This window comes from Podarcis erhardii, assembly GCF_964252035.2.
Source record: "Podarcis erhardii genome assembly, chromosome: 2".
Classification (NCBI taxonomy): Eukaryota; Metazoa; Chordata; class Lepidosauria; order Squamata; family Lacertidae; genus Podarcis; species Podarcis erhardii.
This window is the reverse complement of record NC_138498.1, coordinates 45,275,301-45,302,345: the sequence shown is the minus strand read 5'-3', so window position 1 is coordinate 45,302,345 and position 27,045 is coordinate 45,275,301. Positions and strand designations below refer to the sequence as shown.

General features: G+C 46.4%; 2 protein-coding genes and 1 long non-coding RNA gene across 3 annotated transcripts in view; 1 reads left to right on the top strand and 2 right to left on the bottom strand.

The window, feature by feature from the left end:
- The first annotated feature begins 185 nt into the window (after positions 1-185).
- Positions 186-10,069, top strand: PRDX2 (peroxiredoxin 2). The gene is made up of 6 exons (XM_081846693.1): positions 186-330; positions 6,047-6,155; positions 6,675-6,828; positions 7,609-7,731; positions 8,711-8,841; positions 9,775-10,069. Exons 2-6 carry the CDS (start codon positions 6,053-6,055, stop codon positions 9,858-9,860), a joined length of 597 nt encoding a protein of 198 aa, XP_081702819.1. The 5' UTR covers positions 186-330; positions 6,047-6,052; the 3' UTR covers positions 9,861-10,069.
- Positions 10,070-13,019: 2,950 nt separating this feature from the next.
- LOC309333407 overlaps positions 13,020-27,045 on the bottom strand; it is a 48,937-nt gene continuing 34,911 nt past the window's right edge. The window contains exon 3 of the long non-coding RNA XR_014152498.1: positions 13,020-13,550. This is a non-coding gene — a long non-coding RNA (uncharacterized lncRNA). The remainder of the gene's footprint in view (positions 13,551-27,045) is intronic.
- Positions 20,483-22,269, bottom strand: JUNB (JunB proto-oncogene, AP-1 transcription factor subunit). Its single transcript, XM_081846605.1, has one exon. The coding sequence runs from the start codon at positions 22,115-22,117 to the stop codon at positions 21,152-21,154; it is 966 nt and encodes a 321-aa protein (XP_081702731.1). The 5' UTR covers positions 22,118-22,269; the 3' UTR covers positions 20,483-21,151.

The window sequence follows — 27,045 nt, the reverse complement described above, 5'->3', positions numbered from 1 at the left end:
TTTAGTGGAGTTGTTCGCCGCATTGCAATCAGGATCGCATTTTGGAGCGGAATGTCTTTGGTTCCCAATTCAATTCCCTTTTTCTGAGTCCAAAGGGAGAAAAAGGGGGGAGGGGTAGCCGGGGTGGGGGTGACCCGCGCGCGCACATGTTCTCATTGTGAGTCGAATCCGGATTACACCGCCCCCTCCTGCACCTTTGCCCCGCCCTCTCCCAGCACGCTGCACATAAAACCCGGCAGCCGCTGCGGCTTCTTCTGCTGGTGTCACGCCTCCTCCTCGCTTCGAGAAGCGCTCGGCTTAGCTTTGGGGCGGCAGCGCGCGGACCAGGAGGTACGGAGGGAGCGAGGGGTGGGCGCCTCGAGGGCATTTCTGGAGCTTTTGCAGCGCTTGTGCATGGAGGCGAATGCGGGCGCGTTGCTCGGGGTTTGCAATCCGAGCCTGGCGAGGCCTGCTATGGGGTGGGGGCCTGCAGCGCTTTCTCTCTCCTCCAGCCTAGCAGGTTCGAAGGGTCGTCATTTTCTGGGGTCTATATGTGGAGGCGAAGGGCTTCTGGAAGGTTTCGAGGCTTGCAATCCGTGCATCTCCTCGTGTCTTCCAAAGGCGTGATTTTGGGAAGGGGGGCACCTGCATTGGAATAAAGTGGGCTGGAAGCTGCGCTGCTCCTCGGCTCTCCTCTGGTCCTTTTTCCCCAAAGCGGAGAGGAGGCGGTGTGAATGCTGCCCATTGTGTCCTCGGCAAGCGAGTCATAGGGATCTCCTTTGTGTTCTGAGTGGTACAGGGAGGGGGCTGGAAGCAGTGCGGGCTGCCTTGCATTGTCACTGGAATTCAACTCCAGGGGTCGATCTTGGCTTCCTCTAACTCCTCCTGCTTCCCCCGCCCCCAACCCTGGAAAGCGGTGAGGCTTTCCAGTCTCTTCTCAGCTTGCATAGCGCTCCTAGCCTTGCTCGGGGTCTACTCGAGTGAAAATTCGTGAAATGGAGCCAGTGACTAAGTGCTCTTGCCTTAAAAATTGGGTCATGGAAACTGCTTTTAAAACAGGCCTTTAGTATGAATAGAAGAGGTGACGACAGTGCAATAAGTTTAAGCTCTAATTCTTACTAGACAAATAGAATAAGATCTGTGCGCTTTTGTTTCAAGTAGTGTATATACCAGGGGGAAGATGTATTGTTTGCAGAACTTGCACAGAAGTAAACCTACAACGTAGTTCTTATGGGATGTTCTCACCTGTGCGGAGGTAACAATGCCTCTAAATTCCAATCGGTTACCATTTTAAGCGTTCATTCTGTAAACCAAAAAATGTCCAGGTTAATAAAGTCCTTCCTAAAATGTATTGGGCTTTTTATTTGGTCCCTAAAATGCAGTTAAAACTGGAAGATAAGCAACAGACAGTTTTAAAAATGGTTTTGTAAAGGTTTGGGTAAATAAAAAGGTTTTAAGCATGATTATGAGATAATAGATTGTTGGAGCATGCCTTAGCTAAAGTGTAATGAATGCCACCATTTTTGCCATTGTGGTGGTGGTTCTATTGTCCTAGCTAATGTTAATATATTAGGTAAAGAAGTCACAGTTTTCCAAGCAATGACTGACCCAGAGAAGCAAATCAAAGTGGGCTTTTGACATGCTGCATATGGCTTTATGCTGGGACATTTTATCACTAAACAGGCACCTGTATTCAGCTTGGGGTGGGAAAATACCTCCCCCAACTGTCCGTTTTTTGTTTAAGAATTAAAGAATCAAATATATGGTAATATAAGTCCCGCATAACTTTTAGCTGTTTTCTTCAGTTTTTGCTTGAAGTGTAATCTTCTCCTGTCACGTGTCTTTTGGACATTCCACCATCCCAAGTTACTTTGGAAGTCAGCCTGGCGTAGAAAACTATCCCAACTGCCTGCACCAGTAGCAACAGATCCTTATTAAGCAAACAATGGCTTGGCATTGTCCTTGTACGCAACGCTGCTCATTCTAAGCCAAAGACACTAATCACCAAATTCAAGGCTGGGTACCCATACTGTAACATCTCATGCTTGGCCCAGGAAACTCTGATAAAGCCTTTTAGCTTCTGCAAAAACTCTTGTTTTGTCTTGCTGCTGCCACCACATGCTGGACCTGGAGTAAGACAAGACTGTAGCAGAGGTCACATTTCTAGGGCTCAAACTTGCCTGGGTAGTGTAACTTTTTTTCATATGTGGTGGACATGTAAAAAAGTTAAAGAATATTGGGAAATTATTTATATTAAGTTGTAAAGATTGTTTAAAACAACATTCCCAAAAAGACCAGGGGCCTTTCTGTCAGGAATAGTTCAGACTGAAGTTCCCAGGTGTCAGAAAAAATGATTTATGTATGCAACAATGGCTGCTTGAGTTTTGTTAGCTCAAAGATGGAAAGTGAGGGAGGTCCCAAGTAAGGAGGACTGGCAACTTAAGATGATAGAATTTGCAGAACTAGCAGGTTTAACATATAGAATAAGAGCATCTATTTAAAGAGGAGTAGAAAATATTTGCTGAGTACAGTGGTACCTCGGTTTGAGAACAGCCCAGTTTACGAACTCCGCAAAACCGGAAGTGGTGTCCCGGTTTGCAAACTTTACCTTGGTCTAAGAACGGAAGCCAAATGGTGGAAGGGCACTGGCGGCGGGAGGCCTCATTAGGGAAAGCGTGCCTCGGCTTAAGAACAGACCTCCGGAACGGATTAAGTTCGTAAACTGAGGTACCATTGTATTTGGAAAATAACTGTACCGCTGAATACACTGGCAGCATTAAGCTAAATTCAGCAGTGTGGTTAATATTTGAATGATGTAAATTGGAGAATGACTTAAATGGTTGCAGAAAAATAGGCAGGAATGATAGACAAGTAAAATGAACCATGGAAGGAGAAGGAGGGAAGTCACTGGATATATGGTACTATGTAAAATGCTTATTTTGAGACATATAACTGGAAAACTTAATAAAAACTATTCAAAACAAAACAGACTTGCCTGGTAGTGTAGGCAGAGGGCCTTCTCAGTAGTGGCTCCCACCCTGTGGAATGCCCTTCCATCAGATGTCAAGGAAGTAAGTACCTGACTTTTAGAAGATATCTCAAGGGAGCCCTGTATAGGGAAGTTTTTAATGTTTAATGCCTCACTGTGTTTTTAAATATTTTGTGGGGAGCCTCCCAGAGTGACTGGGACAACCCAGTCAGATGGGTGGCATATTATTATTATTATTATTATTATTATTATTATTATTATTATTATAATATTCAGGGTTTGGTGGATCACTAAAGTTGGTGCTGTCAGTATTGGAGTTGATGGAGGAAAGTATCTCGTCATTGATTTTGGCTTGCCCAAGCAGGCTTTTTTTCTCCCTTCTGGTTCATTATAAGCAGTGTGCATCTCAGAGCCTTCACTGCAGTAACCCATGAGTGACCGTTCCATTCTCCTCTGTCACATACCACCAGAGCAATGGCAAATGTATGTATTAGTTCAAAATGCACTGTATTCTGCTGGCTTCACTCAAGAATCTAGCAATCAGTGTTTGTGATGTCAGGGGCAGCAGACCATCATCACATACAGTGGTGCCTCGCGAGACGAAATTAATTCGTTCTGCGAGTTTTTTCGTCTTGCGAAGCACGGCTATTAGCGGCTTAGCGGCAAGACGTTTTCGTCTTGTGAAGCAAGCCCATAGGGAAATTCGTCTTGCGAAGCACCTCAAAAACGGAAAACTCTTTCGTCTAGCGAGTTTTTCGTCTTGCGAGGCATTCGTCTTGCGGGGCACCACTGTAGTTAATTCACTGTCGTTAACCATAGCCTGCTCATGTTTGCCAAAGCATATTGTAATAGGGCTATCTTCCTGAACATGGAGCTTACTGGTAAGTGCCCCACCCAACAGCTACCAGCTCCTTATCAGGAAGGTGTCATGTCGCCCAGTTTGTGTTTGGGACACACTTCTGGAAGGGAAGTATTTGTCAGCTAGAGCTGCCGTAGGGCCCACCAACTAGGCTTCCAGGCTACCAAGTGGAACATGGTGGGTGAGAGTCATGGGCTAACGTAGCAGATGCATCTCTCCCCCACCCCATATCGCCAGCAGCAGATGGCGCCAGGTTTTCTGTGCTCGTCCAGGCCCTGGCAAATGCCTCAGTATCTGAAGAGCCTTTCAGTGGATGAACATTACTTTAATGGCTTTGTTCAGACACCATGATAAACTCAGGGCTAGGGAACTTGTGACTCCAGTGTTTCCCATCACCCCCTGAGTATTGGTTGTGTTGGGTGACATTTATCTTTCTGAAGTCAGAATACCAATTGTGGCCTTTTTGAAGATTCAGCAGTTGGCTTTATTAAATTCTGCAGAAGGAGTAAGTAGCCAAGCAGGCTCTGGCAGGAACAATATGAAGCTGGAATAGTAAAATGCAAACATCCCATCTCCTCTCTGCCATGCATTCAGCATAATAAAAGGGCACTTGTCTTCTGATGAATTTGAATTGTAAACTACTTTGGGAGCCAGTCTTGGCTGGCAAGTGGGATATAAGTATGTTCAGCTTCACCTTCTATTGGTGGCACAGACAGCACCAAGAATATATTGATCTGACCCAAATTACAGTGCTAGGAGAATGAGGTATTTATCTGCTCCTGAAGCTTTTGCCCTTTCTTTCTCTGCTAGAGCTGGTTTTAGATAGTTTTCCACAGCAGTGGCAGCTTGCTTCTACCTGAGCCAGAGAAAACTACTTAATTAAGTACTACTGTACTTAATTAATAGATTAGTGCCTATCCTTATCTGTCACCATTGCAGTTATGAATGGAAGAGACTTAACCTCCTGGTTATGTTGTCAAGTATCTGTTGTGTTTGCTTCCAGATTTGGCCTTTCATAACCTAGTATTAAACTTCGTGTTCATGCATGCAGCTTCTTGAAAGGAACTCAGGTTTGATTTTATACATGCTACATCTAAATCCCAGGGTTGTTTTCTTGATGCCAAAAAGCAGCCGGAGCTTTGAAGTAGTTATGAAATATTGAGACTTCGCTTATGCAAAAAGGAGCCAAACCCAAATTGGCAAGGTTTAACATGAAGGGGTGTAATGGGGCAAATTCTTTATAAAGAGAGCCTCTTATGGGATGGGGGTGGAGACAGGGCTGGCCCCACACAGGAGGCAAGGTGAAGCAGCCATCTTGGGTGGTGGAAGCCCCTGAGGGGGTGCCTTGGTGGGTGCCCCACTGGCAAAGTATCAGAGCTGATTTCCAGCAGGATTTTTGCCAGAACCTGCTGCTGCTTCATGCTGCCACCATGCAGCCTAGGGATGCTTTGGCGGCAGCGGCAGGGTGGGGAAGCACTTCCCACTTAGCCTCAAGCAACACAATGGGATGCGCCATCCCTGGTTGGAGAGGAGGAGGCACATCAGACCTCCAAATCACCTAAAAATTTTACACACACACACACACAACTGCTAGAGCCAAGCAATAAGAAGCAGTGTTCAAAAGTACTGTACACAGCACACTACCACCTCATGTTTTTATGTAATGGATTAGTGAAACTGCTTGTTGAGCTCCAAGGCAAATAGTGCACATGGTAACTGAAATGCATTGAAGGTGGTAAAATTTCAATTAGCCAGAAAGTTGTCTGGAAGCAGTTGCTCACGCCTAGCTAAAATAGAATGAGGCTAATAAAAATATCCTGCTGAACCAAGAGGCCACTGACTCAAACCCTCTGCAGTCTTCCCTCAAAGGAATGAGGGTGCAAGACTCCCTGATCTTGCATTCCTCAGGGATTGCCTTGCGTCACCCTCCACAGTTGTAATCCTTTACAACTCATGTGACTGGGGCTCTGTACAGCACTATGCAGAATTGGAAGAGGCTTCTTGTTTCCTCTGAAGTGCATCTTAATTGTTTGGGCACTACAAAAGTTGGGCTTGACGTTGGGGAAGAGTTGTAAGCCAAAACAGAGCTGCCTTGTTTACAATCCTTCAGAAGGTAAGAAAATGCCTCTCCTGGGATATGTACTCAGTAGCAGACCTCTTGGTTGAAAGCAGCTCTACTTGGTTGTCTACCTAAGCCTTTACACTGTTTGATATTTCAGAAAGAAATGGCTTCCGGTAAAGCTCATATTGGTAAGCCAGTTCCAGACTTCAAGGCCACAGCAGTGGTGGATGGAGCCATTAAGGAAATAAAGTTGTCGGACTACAAAGGTAAGAGAGAGTACCACTTTCAGTTGTTTAAACAACATCTTCAGTCAGTCTTAATGTCGCAAGGTGCCTTGAGCTCGTGAATATGCAGGACATAAATACCCTAATTAAAGAGTTTCCCAGACCCACCTTGATAAGAGAGGCTGGGTATGGATCACTTAAGAACTATTTTCCTGCTATGCAGCATTGGAGCACATAAGCGCCAAGAAAGAGGATCTTGCATTATCCGTCTGTTTATCAAGAGGTAATCAGTCCCCAGGCACTGAATCAGATTGCTGTGGGGATCATGGTGTGTAGTGCAAATACTATATTTTGTTAGCAGGTGCAGATAATGGACCTTGGGTTTGCCATATCCCAAAGGAAGGATGAATGTTATCGTGGTCAAGGCATGACATTTGTTTTGAGTACATTGTGCTGGTGCCTTCAGGTGTTGTCTCCTTCCCTAAACTTCAGATAGTAGCCAGGCAAGGTTTCTGGCTCAAAGTATTCTGCTTCTGATGGGCTTTCTCCCTCTCTACACAGGCAAATATGTGGTTCTCTTCTTCTACCCCCTGGATTTCACCTTCGTCTGTCCCACAGAGATCATAGCTTTCAGTGATCGAGTTGAGGAGTTCCGCAAGATCAACTGTGAGGTTATTGCTGCCTCGGTTGACTCTCAGTTCACCCATTTGGCCTGGTGAGTCTCCTGGTGTTCAATATCTAGCGCAATGTTTCCGTCCATGCTAGAAAGCAAATACTATGAAGACTTATGGTTATGTTGTTGTTTCTTAAGGCTGGCTTAGCTGAAGGAAACTGAGTGACAGGAATAACAGCACATCCCTGTTTTGTGTGTTGCTTAGTAAGAGGGTTAGAATTGAAACATCATTAAGAATGTTCTAGGGATCTGACACTGGGAGGGAGCCAAGCAGAAGTTAACTGACAGAAGGGTGTAGAGGGTCCCCACCAGCCTTATCTAGCCAAACCTAGCTGCTGTTAGTTTTATCAGCCACCTCAGTAGACTAACTGCAGTTGTGTTCAGAGTTGATTTGAGCTCCTAAATGGGTGTAAAGAACATTTCACTCTTCTGTGGGTCAGAGGATCTGACTTGTATCTAATTGGAGAATATTTCCAGTTTGTCTTCAGAATTAGCTTTCTGATGAGGAAGAAGATGCTTGCCCAGTTTTTAGACCCAGCTTTGGTCTGGGAGCCCCATGTCAAGTTTGGAACAAAAAGCTAGGGGCAATCTATCCCATGTGAAATACTTGATTCAACCATTTCTAAATAGTAAATGGCTAGAGTAGTAGTCTGCAGATGTTCAAGATGGAAGGGTGGGAGATATGAGGCCCTCCAGTTGTTGGACTCCCATCCGCCCTTGCCCAACATAGCCAATGATTAGGTTTGAGGTGGGCATTGGTTCACAGGTTCTCTACCTCTGCTCTAAATGATATTGCAGATGTTAACGGCCATTTCCCTGCAGGATCAATACAGCAAGAAAGGAAGGGGGCTTGGGATCTGCAAATATTCCCCTTGTGGCAGACATCAACCACAATATTTGCAAGGACTATGGAGTGCTCAAGGAGGAGGATGGCATTGCATACAGGTACGGAGATCTTGAGGTCTAACCTTAATTCTGGATGACAGTTCAAAGGGCTGTGGCTGGTGGCATCCTGGCAAATGCCAGTCCTCTTGCGTTCACTAGCAAAGCCTCAACATGGCTGACTCAAGTACCACTTAGCTCCTCTCTCCAGTGCTGCAACACAGGGATAGCTAACCTGGGAGTCTCCAGGTATTACTGAACTAGAGCTGCCAGCTGCAGCCAGCATGGCCAATGGTCAGGAATGATGGAAGCTGCAAAATTCAGCAGCATCTGGAGAACAACAGATTAGTCCCTCCTGCTCTTAAATCCTGTGATCTGTTGAAGAGGTTAGTCATCCCTGATGCTGCTGGACTGTTCAATCCTCTCTTCATCAGCTTGGTCCCACCCATCAAGTCCATGTACGTAATCCAAATGGTAATAACCTGGCTGGAATATAAAAAGCTATTAACACTAGCTAGGTCCTAGAATCCTGGTCCTTGGATGTATGGACTTGGACTTCAGAGAATTAGTAGCTGTAGCTGGAACTTAATTGAGTCTGTCTCTGCTTTTGCCCCAACCTCTTTTAGTTGATCTCTCAGTAAGGTTTCTGCATAGGCATGGATTCAGAATTCCCCCACTCTTAACTTTGACCCTGGTACTACTGATAAAGGCAGTAAAAGCGCCACATAGATTCCAGAAGGTTCCAATACTGGGTAGAATTCCCCGTGTCTGCTCTTGTCCAGTCTCTCTAAGGCTGCATACGCACCATACCTTTTAAAGCGCCTTCTCCAAAGAACCCAGGCAATTGTAGCTTGCCCCTCACCGAACTACAGTTCCTTGTACCATTATACTATAGTTCCCAGGATTCTTTGGGGGAAGGCATGTGCTTTAAATGCATCTTAGGCTTGAATGCATACAAGCTTGAATCCTCTTTTTTAAAATAATAATAATAATAAATGCTCTTAATTGCCCTTCTTTCTCCCCCCTCCCCGCAACTATCTAGAGGCCTGTTCATAATTGATGACAAAGGCATCCTTCGTCAGATCACAGTGAATGACCTACCTGTGGGGCGTTCTGTGGATGAGACACTTCGCCTGGTACAGGCTTTCCAGTTCACAGACCAGCATGGTGAAGGTAAGGGGTGGGGATTGGGATAATAGAGCTAACACAGAAGGGGGAGGTCAGTATTGCTTTAGAAATTGTGGCTGTTACCTCTTCATGGGGCAAGTAAGGGCCTCTCTCTGCCCATGGACAGTGTATAACAGCTTCCCAAACACCTTTGTAGCAAATGGTATCATATATGAAGTTGGCATGATGTACTGCTAGCAACATTTCTTAGAGCCTTCCATAGCGCAGTTCATGCCATATCCTGTCTTGCCCACCATCTTCAGCATCGCAGAAGTGTGGCGTGGTACAAAGTAGACCCAAGACAACCTTATGGAACTCTTAATAATGCAAGAGCCCTGCTGGTTCAGTCCATTCGCCCATCTAGTCCAGCATCCTGTTCCCACAGTGGCCAAACCAGATGCCCATGGGAAGCCTGCAAGTACACTCTTCACTTGTGAGTCCCAGAAAGTGGTATGTGGAGATATGCTACCTCCAGCACAGCCATTGTGGCTATTAGCCAGTGACAGCTGTCCTCCTGAACATATGCAAACACACTAGTCTCCTGTTACGGACCATGAAGCCCCAAAAGGAGCATATTGGGATGGGAAAGGCTGTGGCATTTTGCCCCTCTCCAGTGCTGCTTTGATTTTTTTTTTTTTTTTAAGGAAAAGGGTGTGGGTATTCACTATGAAGTTGTTACACTAAGTGCCACATTTTTAACATTTGGAAGAAAATGGTACTGCATACCCTTGAGTATCCCCAGAAAAAAGGCGCCGCTCCAATCTAGATTGTGCTTGTTGATGGAGTAAGTTCTGACTTTTTAATATGTGATGTCTCCAAAGCTTCCTTCTACTGCTTCTGGGGGTACCTTGTTGCCCTAAGCTTGCTCCATGTGGACCTATGTGCTTTGAGTGCTGTTTGACATATTCTAACCCCACACTTCTGTACATTTTGCTACAGTGTGCCCAGCTGGCTGGCAACCTGGCGGTGACACCATCAAGCCCACAGTGAAGGACAGCAAGGCCTTCTTCGCCAAGCAGCAGTAGAGGGGTCTTGCTGAACAAATCTGGCCTAATGTGAAGGGATTATTCATACTGAATCTTTCCCGTTGAGATCTCTAGAAGTAACTCTCTGGGGAGAGCTGGGCTACGAAAGCCTCTCCCATGAGTAGTAGTTCATAGAAGTAGCTTGAATGTAATTTTTTGAGTAGGGCATCTTTATGTTCATGCTTCAATAAAAGTGGAGATTAAAATAAGCTTGGTGGTGATGTCTGGTGCTGCTGAAGGTCATTCAGAACGAGCAAATGACAAGGAGAATCAAAAGTGGAGAATGTGATCCTGGACTCGCTCCTCAAATGCAAAGAGAAGAGTTATTTCCTGCCTTTGGAAGGATATACTTTTACTAAATGGGTTTGCATTGGGGTATAATTACTGTGCCCACCCTTTGGTTTTATGTGCAAAGTAAGAACCCCCCAGTCCCTGTAGAGGTAACATTCCATGGACACCTTGAAGTTAAGAGATGTAGACATGGTGTTATAAATGGCCTGTCCAAGAAAACAGGAAAGCAAGTATGCAGTTCTAGTATGTCCATGTTGTCAGTGAGTATATAAGAGCCTGAGATCAAGCACTTTTGAAACTTATGTCCTTGGCTGGGACCTTTTTCCGAAGGCAAGCTGAGATTTGATACAGCTGTTGCATGAAGTAAGGTTCTGATGATGACATTCAAAGCAAGAAGCATTAGCTTGCTGTAGGCTTTTCGTAGCTGGAATGAAAAGCAGGGAGTATCAAAGGCCTGGTGTGAGCTGGAATTATGTAGGCTTTAGATAGCTAGAAACAGAATCTCCTAGGTATTAGCTGAGACCTTTTGCAAGGAATGCAGTGGCCTTCCTAAGAAGCTGAACAAACCTCTGTCATAACAAAGTAGCTTCAACGAAGTGTCCTTCCTGGATCAGCACTTGGTTCCTGAATCAGTGCCCAGATTCAAAATTATGGATTTCCTCTGATGACAGGTTGAATGGATAAAATCTTGCGGCAGAAGAAAAAGGACTGATTAGCAAGTATAATCAGGATCATTATCTTCCTATATTGTAGTGATATCAAGGCCTAAACAAAACAACCCCCCCCCCCAACTCCTTCACACTGCTAATTTTGTGCTTCTGAAGTTAGTCCTAAAGCACCTAGAGAATTCCAGGGTTACAGTGGTGAAGCTGGTTATGCAGATTGCATGAGTGACACTAGTCTCAAGAAATATGATTCATTCACACATTTACACCTGAATTTAGATGGAGGGCATCCCAATCTTACAGCATGGTCATCTCAAGTGGGGCTTGTTCCCCACAGCAGTGCAGCACTGGAGTCCAAGGCATCTCCAGCAGCGTCCCGCCAGCTCGCCAAAATGGTTCTGCCTCTTTCTCATTCCAAGCCACCTCCAAAGGCCACAAACTTTTCCTGTGCCATCGCACTGAGTTACCCTGGCAGCCTTCCTCTCAATGGATGTCATTTAGGTGAATAGGTCGAGGAATTAAAACAGACCTGGCTGTTGGGTGCAATGGACACTGCTAGTTCTCAATCACTCTGAGATCTTAATTTTTCTTAAAACCCGTAATGGGCAGTTTTATCGCCAAACAATTTTGCAACAGGAGATGTTGCAAAGGTGTTTGTGGAAAATGTTTGCACGTTGCTTTGGAATAGGGATGGTTGTTGGGTTGCTCCAGACTGCCTGTTCATAATTTTCCATCTATTGTCCTCCAAATGTTGTTACCCCCCTCTCCACATCAAGCCTGACTACCAGTAATTCTGGCTGGGGTGATGGTATTGGGAGTCCAGCATCATTTGAAGAGCCCCACGTTTCTTATCCCTCACATAAGATGCTGGCTGCACTTTAAGGGTTATATGGAAATTGTTGTTCTTGTATCAGAGGCATCGCTGCCTATGTAGGCACTGGTAAGTTTAGACTTCAGACGGCAGTTTCCAGACTTAATTCGTGGGACAGCATTTGTTTCTAATACTGAACTGCCATACATCTGCCAGTAGAGGATGCTGTAACTTCATGGAACGCTCTGATTCCAAACATGTGAGTGCCCAAGGCTTGAATACAACACTGGAAGGCATGGCGTCCGACTGTGCTGAACGATATTCCGCCACCGTTATCCAATTCTGTTTCCTGCTAGACTTCATATGAAAAGGGGCCTTTAGACAGTGCTTTGTAATCTGTCTTCCCATGTGAATATTAAGCACAAAAAGCAATCTCAAAACAATACCACAGACAGGGCTCTTTTGCACAGCAAGGTATAATTTATACCTTATAAGTATACCTCTGACTTCTGTCAAACTTCCTGCTACTCTTAACTAGGTGGGTGTGCTGTTTGCCGTTTAACTAGTGCTCTCCACTTTGTAATATTGAAACTGGCACCAAGAAGAACTTAATCTTCACGCTGTTGAAGCTGTTTCACCCTTGCCAGAGCATAAACCACGGGAATATTCATGTTTTAAATGCCTGTTTTGAGATTAGGGTAGAAAAGATGCATTAGATACGTGATGATACAACCCTTTGATATGCTATAATGTATTTGTTACCCAGCCCTGATTTAATTTTGGGTCCTTGGGTTTAATGTCACTTAGAGCATGACTATAGCATAATCTGGACAGGAGCGTGTGAAATGGAGGAGTGTGCATCAGGAGAAATGATTAGCTACCATCCTCTGTGCAAACATGGTCTCTCTGTGGATTTTCTCCCCTCAATTGTGATGGTAGAACACAAAAATCTGAATATCCACAATACAGTGGTACCTCGGGTTACATATGCTTCAGGTTACATATGCTTCAGGTTACAGACTCCGCTAACCCAGAAATAGTGCTTCAGGTTAAGAACTTTGCTTCAGGATAAGAACAGAAATCGGGCTCTGGCAGCGCGGCAGCAGCAGGAGGCCCCATTAGCTAAAATGGTTCTTCAGGTTAAGAACAGACCTCCGGAACGAATTAAGTACTTAACCTGAGGTACCACTGTATGGGGGACTCTTACTGGCTGCTATATTTATTAACCCTGCATCTCTTCCTTACTGTGAGTACTTTCCAAATTGTTGGGTGCCCTCCATCTAGTCTCACCTACACTTCCAACTCTCCATTGTTCTCTCAGTAAAGCAGGAGCAATTAATCATTTTATTATTTATGCCCCGTCCATATGACTGGGTTTTCCCAGCATCAAACGTAAAGAAACTTGCTAATTATCAGTTGAAGGACACATTCAAGCCAGGGAAAAACACTTGGGAAGAGGGCCAGGGGCTAAACAGAATAGCCTGGAGGGCTGCATTGGGTCCCCCAACTTGAGTGGCTTCTTTGCTGCTCTAGGAGTTCAGGTAGGAGTCCTTCCTAGCCCTACCTGAAAACTCCAGGGGTTAGGCTAGGGATATTCAGAATGCAAAGCAGATGTGCCAAAACTGAGCCCACCCCTAGAATACTTGCATAGTCAGCACTGATGGTTTCTAATAAGAGGCATTGTCTTGCTGTCCTTGTGGGTTTTACTCTGTGTGGATATGGTTACCTGTTTTTGATCCACGAAGGAGAACAAGCTGGGTGCGGAAGAATGAATATGACTGCAGTTGTGTGGTTATGGTGTTGGACCTACCTATGAGTGAGGAGACCAGAGTTCAACTCCCAACTCAGTCTTACTGTCGGAGGTATTTGCAGATGGGGAGAGTACTATTGCACTCAGGTCCTGCTTTCAGGCATCTGGCTGGCCTATATGAGAAAGAGATGCTGGATTAGGTGGGCCAGTGGCTGAATCCAGCAGATGGTTCTTATGTTTATGATGTTTGCTGGGTGGCCAGCCAGCCTCTCAGTCTATCTAACCTAGCTCACCTGGCGGCTGTAAGAATTAAATGGAGAGCTGGAGACTTGTGTATACCACCTTAAGCTCCTTGCAGGAAAGGTGAGATATAAATAAATCTGACAGAGGCAGAACACTATGAAGGATGAGTTGCCATAGTGAAGGCAGAAGTAGGCTAATGGTTGTGCCAGCAGAGAGCGCCACTGGGCGCCCCAGGAGCACCGAGGCTGTTTTAAACAGAAAGACGTAACAGCTCAGATATTTGCACTGCAGGACAAGGCTGAACAGCTCCCCTGGGTGAACCTGACACAGCTCTGCAAATTCTCAGACAGTCTTGGCGCATACTAGGTTCACCCAGGAGAGGGTTTGGTTTGCATACATCACTTCATTTGTATTATTGTGGATGGGGCTCGAAAAACAGCTCTCTTTCTCGTCCAAAACCTATGCATTGTACTCATCCTGGTTGGAACGGTTTTCCGCTTCACACATCCCACTGCTTAGGCTTTACAAGATAGCATGAATGTGCCCCTGCTGAAGCTAGAATGAGAAGTCACAACTCTTTCCTTCTCACACCCACCTACACAACGTGAAAGACTCTGAAACTTAGAGTGGGCCAGATAGATGGTTTAGTGAAATTGCCACCCTCTAAACAGGCTATCCCTAAGAAAATGCCCAACAGTTATCTGTCTAAAATACTTATTGGAAGCCCTTAGAGGAGGAAAATTCATCATCTTTCTGTGCAACTTTTTAACTTTCATTATTGAAAAGCTTTCCCTTTTGAATACCTCCCCCCAACAAAACACAATGTTTATTGTGCACGTACTTACTTGTGGTTTAAACCCATTGGTCACCTTATCTAATCCTTGGAGCACAGAGTGAATAATTGTCCACATGTATAACAGTTGAGATTTCTCCTTGCTGAATTTAATCTGCCTGCCTGATTTGTCAATTATTGGGTGGTTTGTTTTTAAAATGTTTTAGCTTATCCTTTGAATGCTATGTATTTCCTGCCAATTCTTTTATCATCTGCAAATTTGGCAAGCGTAACTGACCGCTCACTCATCCAAATAATTAATGAATATATTAAATGCTGGCTTCCAACCAAGCAAATGCTGATTTTACATTATTTTCTTCAGTCCTTATTCCAAAAGCCTTCTTAGGAGGATATAATGTTAAATAGCGGATTTGGTGAAAAGCCTTGGAAGTCCCTATTACCAACTGAGGTCTCGCTACTAAACTATCATATCAAAAACAGAAAATAAACTAGTGCTGTAGTTGTCTTTTACAAAGGCAAGTTGATTATGAAGTTTTCTCTTTAATCTTGTAAATGAATGGTTTTGTTTGTTCCAATATTCCCCCAAGTAAATAAATCAGATTCTATGCATCCTTGGATCTTTTTCAGTGGCTGTCTGGATACAGTTCAAGGAAGCTGCCGACCTTATAAAGCCCTTAATGCAGAGGTGGGGAAACATTTTCAGCTCAAGGCTCACACATCTTTTGGGTGGAGCAAAATATGTGACTCTTTTCTTTGTACAGTCCAGTCCCATAGTCAGGTCTCTACACTTGCATCTCTCTAGCCCAAGCAGGCAAGAGACATTATCACAGTTGAACGACATTCCAACCAGCAAAAGAGATGAAGGTGTGGAGTGCGGCCGGGGGAGAATCCTAAGGGCCAGTTAGAGAGATCTAGAGGGCCACATTTGTCCCCCAAACATAAGGCTTCCTACCCCTACCTTAATGCCTTAGTCCAAGGGTAGTCAATGTGATGTTCTCCAGATCATAAAAGGGCCGTCTAGTTCAACCCCATGTTGCTGGGCTGCAAGTCCCATCATCTCTGTTGGCCCTGCTGGCTGGGGCTGATGGAACTTGGAGCCCACCAGCTTCTGGAGGTCACCTTGTTGGCTACCCCTGGCTTAGATGCTACATATATCAGAGGCTTCTTTCTCGTCAGTTTTGCCGTGAAAGAGCACTTTCTTACATTGGGCATGAACAGGAAAGGAACACAGAGGCATTCAGAGTGGAATTCCTGTCCGGTAGAAGTCTGTGCCAGGAGGCTTTGCAAAAGAGTGGTCAAAACCTTCCTCTTTGAGCTGGACTGGCATTCAACAGCCAGGGGTCAAGGGTATTTATAACTAGCTGGGTTTTGAAAGGAAAAAAAAAGTTATTTTTCACTGTTGTTACCTGCACTTAGCCTTTCCTGGAAAAGGGCAGGATAAATAATGCTGCAATAAATAAATTTTCTGAGACTATGCCAGTTTTCAGCAATTAGGACAGCTGGCTGTTTGCCCCACTAGCTCCTTCCGTAAATGCCACCAACATCAATTCAGATTGCCCAAGTGAACTGTTTTCCTAGCCTTTGGCCTTTCCCCATCCTTGTTTTTGTCAGCACTGAGTGTCTCATCACCATTTCCTTCTTGGTGAAGCAGAAATACATATTGAGCAATTCTGCCTTAAAAGCACAAACAAGCAACACTCCACCTTTCTTGTTTGGAGCTGAACCACAAATCCACAAATCTGTTGCTTTGGCTACTAGTATCGATCCACGCTTCTCCCCAACCCCATAACTATAGCTTGGTCCTTTTCTGGTTTTCTCCCATTATATTTATGCTACACAGGTCCTGGCGAACCTGTTTTCCCTTCTGCTACAATTTCATCTTGCGACTTTAGACTGCTAAAACATATCCTTAGCACATTACTTTACCTTCACATCCCATTTCAACAAGCTGGATGTGAGCTGGAAGGTGACACAGCACCCTTCTACCCCTCCCCCTCTTTTGCCCAGAGGGATGACATGAGGCCAGAGTGCCTCTTGCTTCTTACACATGCCCTTCTGGGAGGCCTTCAGCTCTGGCATGCACTGTGGCCACATTCCATTCCGCGTCAGCTTCTCGTGCTTCCGGGGACATCAGGTTGTTGTTGATGATAACCCCAGGCTGGTTCTGCAAGGAACTTGCCCCACCCCCTGGATGACAGCAACAAGTCGTGTCATTCTCACTAAGCCCACGAGAAGGCAACGGGTAGAAAGAGGATGGTATGGAATACAATGAGTGTGGTAGTAGCTCTCTGGTTCCCAACTTTCCCTTTAATGCCATGCCATGCTATGCCACACACACACACACACACACACACACACACACACACACACAGTGGGACTGCACTCCCCTTCCATGTCTGGAAATAGAATCCAGGAAACTTGAATGCTGCTCCCCATCACCCAGCTAGACATCTCGGCTCCCTGACTCACAGACCCATTTAGAGCTCCTTCCACCTGCTGTTTTCCTGGCTCCCTGTCCCTATCATCACTGGGCTCTGCCTTGGCTTCCTGATATGGGATGGGAGCTTATTGCCTGCATCCCAGTCTCATTCATCCCCAACTAAGCAAAAGTTAGATTATGAAATGAAAAAGTCTCCTTTTTCTCCCAGTCCCTGACTATTCACCTGTCTTAAAATACACCTGCCCCATTCCCGCAATGATCCGCCATCTGCAATGATACAGGACAATTTATCACTTCTTTTTTAGGAACATGAGAAGTATAAAACTAAAACTGACCTTTTAATATTTTAAATGAAAGTATTTGAGATGCAACAACTGAAATGGACAGGGCAAATCTTTCTTCACATCTTAATCCTTAATGCATGCAGCCATACGCCACAACAGCTGGACTTTTTCTTTTGCCAATGCATTTTACTAGTTTGCATAAAGAACTTGATTTCCCCGCTTTAAGTGTCTCTTTCACTGAAACGCCTTTGAAGAAGCTACATGCAAAAATCAAGAATGCCAGCCAGCAATTCTACTTTCTTCATCAGACCCTTGATGATAAGAGAAAAAAATCCCCCTGCTCAAAACCCTTTTCTCTGTGCCACCTCTTATATTGCATCTCAGTCCACAGGGCTGATGCAGAGATTCTGTTGGTCATTTGAGTTCAATTGTGACCATTTGCACATGGTCCCATTCTAATCCAAACACTCCCTTTCTTCCTTATAATCAACTCCTACTGACCAGGGCAGGGAATAAGGGCTCTCTATGGTCCCACTTTCTTCTGAGTCACCTTGACCTTTTCAACTGTGGCTGAACAGTTGAGGGTCAGCATTCTTCAGAGAAAAAGCTGAATCCCACATCCTGCTCCCATGAGCTCCCTTGTTTGGCTTGCCTACAGTTTTACTCTCATTATGTCCAGTCCGAGGCATCCACTGGAACCTCAGCAAGGCCAGAACCCACATGCAGAATGCTTGGAGTTTCACGGCCCACATAGTGACGGCTGTACTGTGAGCAGCTGGCAACAGCAGCAATGTTCAGTGGTCTGGGCCCTTCTACTGGCTCTTGCTTGGTAGGCCATCCTATTTTCTCCCTTATTCGCACTCCTGTATGCCATATCAGCTTGATGCCTCCAGGAGAAAAAGTCAAAACAAACACACAAGCTAACAAAATTGTTTTTTCTGTATCACAGATCTGGGGCAGCAAAAGATGTCAACAGACTCTTAATTTATCGACAGGTCCCTGGAACTCTAGAGCTCAAGGGAGGCAAACTATGGCTCCTGCTAAAAGACCCAGGGCCGCTGCACTCTTGCCTCCCATGAAGAACATCATGGCGAGGAGACCAGCCTGGCCCCATCCACTGGCCTGCAAAGGAACAGCTGCTCTGTTGCTTGCTCTCCTCTTCCTTTCCCATTCCTTTTTCCTTTTGCGTCATGATATTGTGAGTCTACAGGCAGGGACTGTAATATTCTTATAGATACACAAGCACACATACGCATAGTGCTTAGAAAAATCTTAAGCATTAGGGTTTAATTAGTCAGAACAACTAAACCAAGTGAGAAAGAATTTTTCCATATTTTAAGAGTCACTAAAATAGTAGCTGCTTATAGATTAGGATTTAAATCCAAGCAACAGAACAGAGGGATAAAGAGACGACAGCAGCACTATGTTTGTTGGCTATGGGAGTTTATTGCTTGTAACTCAATTCTCCCTTCAATTTCCCCACAAATTAACATATATGCAAAGTGGGAAAACCCTCTTAAAAACTCCCGAAAGAAAAAAATGTTCATCCACACAGATTTTTATATCTGTCAGTATCACCTTAATGACCCCAAATCTATGTTCTCTCAAGAATGGTGCAATTCATTAAGCACCCTCCTGTTACAGAAGCTGCATGCGGGACTAATTCAAATTCTGTTGGGGGAGTTATTACGAGATTTGTTGTTTTTTATCTAACAGCTTTCTTCATCTCCCCCCTTTACACTTGTTTCCAGTGGGAAATCCCTTTTCTCAAATTAGGGTGGGAGACTTGGGGCTTTCCAGATGTTGTTTGCCACTAACTCCCATCAGCTATAGGCAGTGTGACCAGCGGCCACAAATGATGGTAGTTGCTGTCCAGCAACAGTGCCGAAGTGACTTGTATTGGCATTGAGAAAGGGAAGCCTAAGTTGGTCCCCTATTCAGCTATGGGGCTCACTAGGAGGCCACAGACAAGGCACTATCGCTCAGCTGCTTCAAACATTTAACAGGACTATTGTCCCGTGAAAGGAAAAGAAAAATCAGTTGTACAGCAGCAGCCAACAGTTGCTGTACATAAGCTTATCCATTCTTTGTACAAAACTCTGTAACAAAAGGAACCTTTGAAAAACAGGATAATAAATTATCCTTTCAACACCAGACAACGGGAACATGGAGGTGTTGAGGTTGGAAAACAAGCCAAAAAATAGTTTAATTGCGACTGGCAGAGCTCCGTCGGCAATAGTTTCAGTTACCGGCAGCGATAACCGTTGTGGGAAAGTTAACCTTATTTTTTTTTACCAAACCCCAGAGTCCTGTAACATGTTATGTGTCTCACATTCCCCCGCAGGACATGTGGGTTGCTCTCACGGGCCAACCCCGTCCGACCTCGGCCCGCTGGGTTTTGCGGATCTGCTGCACCCTGGGACATTCCCAGCCCCAAAGCATCACCCCCTTCCTTCTTTGGCTGGAAATCGACACCGTCCAAGGCCCTTTGCCTGGTAACGTGGGCGGGGGTTCCCGGAATGGAGCCCTACCAGAAACGCGTCACTAGGCAGAAACTGACCATATATGGCCATCTTCCTCTGCGTCAGCGCGAAAAGCCCCCTCCTTTTTACCCCGGAGGCTCCACCCACTGGAGCTGAAGCCAGAACTTGTGAGATCAAGGAAATGAAGCTCGGCGTGTGGGAGGCCGCCCCTCGGGGCTTTTGGGCGCACGCCCTCCCCTTCCCGTCCCTCGCTATAGGGAAAGGGAAAGAGGCTCAAGCTGGTTTTCTGAGCACCAGCGCTTTCGCATCAAGGCTCCGAGTCTGACATCAAAGGAAAGTGGGGCGCGGCGCGGGAGGGGAGGGGAGGGAGAACAGTCCCCCAAACCCGGGAAATGACGTGAAGCGGAGAGGGGAACAAGGCACAACAGTAGCGCAGCACATTCAAAAGGCCTAGATCCGATTGGTTAGGGAAAACATCGGAGGGGGAAGAGGGAGGGAGGAGGGGGGGTCGCAGTTAGAGACAGCAGAGATGACGTGCCTAAATTATCGTAGGTTTATAGGGAAATAACCCAGTAAGGAGTTAAAGACACACGCAGGGAAGGCGAAGGGCCAGGTACCGGTAGGAGGGCTGTTATGTTTGGGTACATCTTGGCAACAACTTTCCTCTCCCATCCCTCTAAACTTTAGCTTCAAGAAAAGAAGAGCAAGCGAGTTAAAACTGCCCCTAAAGAAACTGAGAGGCTGTTAAAAAAAACACCAGCTACAAAATAAAAGTCTGATTTTTCCGATATACCCCCCCCCCCAAACTTGTAAAATAATCTCTAGGAGAGGAGACAGCAGATTAAGAGGCACACAACGGAAATTAGTTAGAACATGTTTACTTAAATAGCTTCAATAAAAAGTCAAAAACACAAATACAATCTTTTGAAGAAAAAAAAACTGAATTTGAGGACTCAAAAGAAATTAAGAGCACAAGTAGTAAACAATCCTCTCCCGCTCCCCTTTCCCCCAGTGACCCCTTTTGTCCGTACAGTGGCCTCCTGGGAGGGAGAGAGGTGCTGAGGTTTCATCCCTTCCCTGCCATCCTCTGTTCTGGTCCCTTTTGTTTCAATTATAAATTAAGCGATCATCTCCTTTTTCTACTGGCACAAGGAAGAGATCAGAAGGCCAGTTTCTGGCTCTGTCCAGAGTACCTCCAGTTCCACTGCACCAGCCAGCGACGCAGCAGAAGGGGTGGAAAAAAGGCTTTTGTTTTTTCTTTTAAATACACTCACGCACGAAACCACTCTCACATACAGATATATATAAAAAAACCTCTTACACACACTCAGCACAGACCGGAGTTCTGGATCCACCAGACTGAGAGTCACAGACATAACAACTTGGAAAACAGGACTTCAGGAACAGAAGAGTTGGGAACTGGGCTCGTCAGTCCGGTTCCGTGTAAACTTTTGCATTACAAGTCCCCTCTTTCTCTTCTCCCCACCCCACCCGCCAAAAAGGTCTTTGAGACGGCAGGGCTCGCCGCCCATCAGAAGGACTGTTGCATCTTGGCCGTCAAGAGGAGCTGGCAGCCGTTGTTCACGTGGTTCATGACTTTCTGCTTGAGCTGCGCTACCTGGTCCCGCAGCGCGCTGGCCGTGTTGGACAGTCCCGCGTTCTCGCTCTTCAAGGTCTTCACCTTGTCCTCCAGCCGAGCGATGCGCTCCAGCTTCCTCTTCCTGCACTTGGTGGCGGCCAGGCGGTTGCGCAGCCGCTTCCGCTCCACCTTGATGCGCTCCTGATCTTCCATGTTGATGGGCGACACGGGCGGGCTCTGCATATCCGGCACCGTCTGGGGCTCCTCTTTGAAGCCTCGCGAAGGGTGCGGCAAGGCCAGGCCGTGCGGCTGCGGCATGTAGCTGAGGTTGGCGCTGGGGTAGCTGGACGTGGTGCTCAGCGTGGCCGAGGGGTTGTAGCTGGTCAGGTTGGTGTAGACAGGAGGCGGCTCCTGCGGGAGGGAGGCCGCGTAGCCGCTGCTGGCCGACGAGGCCGCCGCCGCCGCTGCCGCCGCCGCCGCCACCGCTCCGATGGAGACATTGGGCGGCGGCATGTGGTTCATCTTGTGCAGGTCGTCCAGCGCCTTGACGAAGCCGTCGGCGAAGCCTTCCTGCTCCTCGGTGGCCCCGCGCGGGTAGTAGTACTGGCCCGGCGGCGTCGGGGTGGTGGTGATCACCCCGTTGCTGTTCTGGACGATCAGGCGCTCCAACTCCGGGGCGGCTAGTTTGAGCGACGAGCTCCCGGTGTCGGCCTGTTGCTGCGGCGGCAGCGAGCCCGGGAAGTACCCGGCCGGGCCGTCCTCTGGGGCGCGGAGGTGGTGCGGCAGCTGGGACTTCAGGCCGCGGAAGGGCTCCGCCGACAGGTTCAGAGCCATGCCCGACTTCAGCGTCTTGTAGTCCTGCCCGTAGCCGGAGAGAAAGGAGTCAGGGTAGAAAGGCTGCTCCATCTTCGTGCACATCGGCCGCGCGCTGGGAAGGGGTCGCGAACCCGGGCTGGGACCGTCCGGGATCGAGCCTTCTCCCTAGCTGCCTAGGGCGCGCCGCGGGTCGAGTCTCTCGCTCCCCGAAACGAGGGCAGCAGCGCGCTTCCTTCCGCCTCCCTCCCTGAGCTTCACTTCCAGATTTCGGAGAGACACTCACGAGGAAGGAAGGCAGCTCGTCTTTCCGGCGGCTTCTCCAACCACCCGCCCTGACTAAGCTCGGCTAGCGGGGATGGTTCACGCGTGGTCTGTCCCCCACCAGAAGGCGCGCCGGCTTCGAGCCCTCCCCGAGAAGCAAAAAGGAGCAGGTACCGTACCGGCGAAGGGAGAGAGAGAGAGAGAGAGAGAGCCTCCGGCGCGCGCGCTGGCGATTGCAGGTTTGCGAGTTATCTCAGCTGCAGCGTGCGCTTCCCGGAGCCTTTTATTGCGGGCAGGCGCTCGGCGGCGGCGGAAGCGAGCCGCCATTGGCTGAGGAGCCCAGCGCGCCTCCGCCCACCGCGGCGCACGCGAAGGGGGAACTGAGCTCATTGCTCGGCAGCTCGTGCTCCAGTAAACAGCCCCGGGGAGGGGGGAGTTGTAAAGGCGCCCGCGTCAGAGGCTGGGCGGGAGGGAGAGAGAGAGAAGGACGCACGCGGGCCCCGGGGGAAGAGAGGGGGGAAGGGCGCGCCACGCAGTGTCACAGCCCCCCCCCCCACACACAGGGGCAAGGAAAGGTGGTAAAACAGGTCATGGACATACAGACGAGCGGTTTTTGACAGCTGGAAGGGTTGGAGGCGGGAAACGCCGCTCCAGATTCCCTCCCGCAGGTTAAACTCGCTGGGCGGTCTTTGTCCCAGGGTTGTTGTGAGGGGGTGAAATTCACATAAAGCCCCAGAAGTCAAGCGCAGCTCCCTGGAAGATCCGTGTCAGATAAATATGCCACATTCAGTTGGGATGTCAGCTTCACCTTCCAGGTGAGAGAAGCCCCATCTGATGGTGAGGCAATAGGAGGGCTTTCTTCATGACCAAATCACAGGGAAGGGCATTTCTCTGGAAGAATTTGTATTATGTTATATGTATGGCAGTCACACACAATGTAGAAAGGTAATTCTCTGAAACGCCTTCCACGTAGAAGTTTTTAAACCCAGAACAGCAGCGTCTGACTAGACATATGTACAATAACACACAACCTCTGGACACAGAGTGCTCTTTCTTATAAGGTCTAACTGCACACATGTCATTCACTCAATGTCAGTAACTAAATAAATGTGCAGCCTGAGATAGATTCATGCATAAGTACACAAATACTATAGAAATATGTACAGAAGAATCTCATTCCAAATGCAGAAGCTGTATTCACAAACTGCAAACACTTAAATGCCACATTAAGACTTAACCCAAACATAAAGCTGCACCCTGCCATCTTCAAAATAAACATACATACAACCTTAAAGAGACTTGTATACTACATTCAAATTCCAGAGGAGAAAAACACCAAAGGCCAGATGTACACCCAAAGTTCAGAACTGTAAAATTACTCTTATATAAAATCATTAATTACAAGACAACACATCACTTATGTTCATGGCACTTAGCAGAGTTTCAGAAACACAGTTTCCTGCCCCCAATAATCTTCCAGTCTAAATTTTTACAGCGTGGAAGAAAAGAAGATAGGGGGAGAAAGGCAGGAGGGAGAGGCACCGGTAGCCAAAGGTGTATGAAAGCAAATGAAGTTACACCTGGTTACAGTTGTTGGGCATGAGAATTAAGGAGTTAAAGACTTAATGGAAAAGGTGAGTTCTGAGGAGGGGCCCCACAAATACATACACCTAAAGACTCTGATTTGCACAGGTATACCAATCCTGACCCAACCCATTCACCCACAGAAGTACAAGGTGCAAAGTGATAATCAAGCCCAGTGGCCATGCTTTGGGTGGGTCTCGCTTCTTCTACAAACATGAGTATGTATTACATACAGTTCTCTACCTCCATCTCCTTGCACGTATACGCAATCACCCAGACATCTGGGAGAAGCTTCATCACATTCCTCTCCCAGGGTTTAATATATTTAACAAACGATCCACCTCCCTGCAAATATCAGGTATTAGCTTTAGCTGATCTTTATACATTTTCAAGGGGATGCGAATTGTAAAGAGAGGTTTATAAATAAGTTATGAGTTGTTTCAGCAACCATAAGTGTGTAAGGGGAGGGGAGAGAACTTCAGGCATGGCGGCCAAATGCAGCACTCCAGGCCTCCCTATCTGGCCCTCAGGACTCTCCGCAGACCATGCAGCCTCCACACCTACATCTCTTCTCCCCAGACCATTCTCTCACTGGCACTGCTTCACACCCTTCTGGAGCATTTTTGCTTGGCTGCCTCTGGTCATTATTGGCATGTGCCCCCCCCCCCATAACATTGCCCAGAAGGGATTGTTGCCCTTGGTGACTACAACTTGACATTCTGATAGTCCTAATACATTTCATTTTTTGGACAGTTGCCTTGAATGGAAGTTACTTTCAGATAAGGATGTAGAAGATTGCACTTCCTCTCAGTAATAGTAATGGTAGAGGGCTAATCATTTTGTCTGATAATTAAACAGCTGTTTCTAATAAACGAAACCTCTCTCCCTCCCCCCTGTATATAGAGTAAGGAATTCAGCATTACGCTACGGCAATTGTTTCGCCAGCGCAAGCATTTGAGCTTGCTAGACGGAATGATTTCCCCTCTTCTTCCCATGCACACTATTCGGGGTGGGGGGAGACCTGATCCACTGGAAGATATCTTTGCATGGGCTTCTGCTAATGGGACTCATTAGTTGAATCCCACCCACATATTAATATAAGTTCCTCTCTCTTGTCTCTAAAAACTACTCTATGAGTCATTTGCCCGATTCGCATGCACAGTATAATAAAATATTCTAGCATGAAGTAAAAAAACGTATGGGGCTCTTCAAATATAACTTGGACAAAACAAAGAGTAGAAACAATGGTACTGTCAGGCAGTGTTAGAAATTGAGATATGAAAGCTAGGAGCTAAATGGCACCCTAAACCTAGGTTATGGGCACAACAACAGAATGTCTAGGTGCACTTTTTTATAACAAAAATAAAAGTAAAAATGAATGAACAACAGCTAAAACATTATGTTCATTTTTCACAGGGTCTAGTCCTTCCCCTGCCCACCCCCCTAATATTCTTAAGATGGTCTCGTCTTCAGAGAGTAGCTAGAAGTAGGGAGGCAGAAAAAGGTCCTCCTTTCCTTCCACACTGCAGTTTTAATCTGAAATCTTAGGCGCAGTACTGCGCCCAGAGCTCAGAAACTGCTCGTGCTAATGAAATTCCCTGTTGCAAAATTCACCCAGAACAACGGGAGTTTCGAACACTGCTGTTGAGGCAAGAATTTGTAGCAGAAGAGTAAGGTCCTGCTCAGTAAAAGAACAGCAGGACCTCCAAATGCAATTATGGCCAGCTTGCCACATTTTGAAATAGGTGAAATAATATACATTATCAGCCGTCGAGCTCCCCCACATACAACTATTAAGTCCAGAGTCTAAAATTACCTAATTGCACCACTGCCTAGAAATGTCCACTGTTCTGCCTGGTCCATGATCTTTCAAGCGGTACAAAGAAAAAGGCTAGAGTGAGGGTCACAGAGGACTGTGGCATGTATTAAGCAGCACCTATTTCTTAAAATTAGAGGTGATGGGGCCCAGGTTCTCCTGGAAGTCCTTCCTCCTAGCCCATGATGTGTAACGGCTGATAATTATTACTTAGTAGTAAAGGAACTCTTTCCACGTGATCACGTCTTTACTTATATTTCACATGGCCCAAAGCTGGCTGGCCCTGGTATTAGGTAAAGGCTTGTGAGCTAAACACCTGGTGAGTTTTGCTCAAATGAAGTCAAACTTTAAGATGCCTAAAGAAGAACCACGGAGAAGCAAAAAGATAATGAAAATAGGGAGTACCATTTTCACTTTACCCATGAACACTGTTAACAAATGGGCAAAATCTAAGACTCAGAGGCAGGCTGGGCATAGCAGGTTTCCCTTCCTGGCTCAATGTATACAACAGAACATTGTCTAGGAGGGTTTTGCTTGACCTATGAGTCCTCGGTTTAGCTTGTCTCATGTTTTGATAGCCTTATACAGTGGTACCTTGGGTTAAGTACTTAATTCGTTCCGGAGGTCCATACTTAATCTGAAACTGTTCTTAACCTGAAGCATCACTTTAGCTAATAGGGCCTTCCACTGGAGCATGATTTCTGTTCTCATCCTGAAGCAAAGTTCTCAACCCGAGATAATGATAATAATGAAGTACACAAATATAAATATCACACAAATATAATACTTCAAAGAACCCTCCAGTTGGTTCTACAGTGGTATCTCGGGTTACATACGCTTCAGGTTGCAGACTCCACTAACCCAGAAATAGTGCTTCAGGTTAAGAACTTTGCTTCAGGATGAGAACAGAAATCACGTGGCGGTGGCGCGGCAGCAGCGGGAGGCCCCATTAGCTAAAGTGGTGCTTCAGGTTAAGAACAGTTTCCGGTTAAGAACGGACCTCCGGATCGAATTAAGTACGTAACCAGAGGTACCACTGTACTAGAGTGCGGCAGCACATTCTCCCTAGACAAATACAACTCTGGGTTTTCCTGAAAGTCCCAGAACTTTCTATCTGCCATCTTGATGTAAATCGAAACTCTACCGTCTTTGCAGGGACTAATGAAATGAGGGGTGGGAAGCTGCATGGAACTAAATAATGGTGAAATTGCACAAAGGGGAATCATACATCTGGGGAACAGTCAGAAGCTTCAGTGCCACAGGTGAGTAGTTAATACAGAAATCGTATGTGATGAAGGAGGTGATCCAGGAGTCCTCTGCCACAGTGGGGAAATGTAGCAGATTCCATCTGGCTGGGATGAAGGTCAGC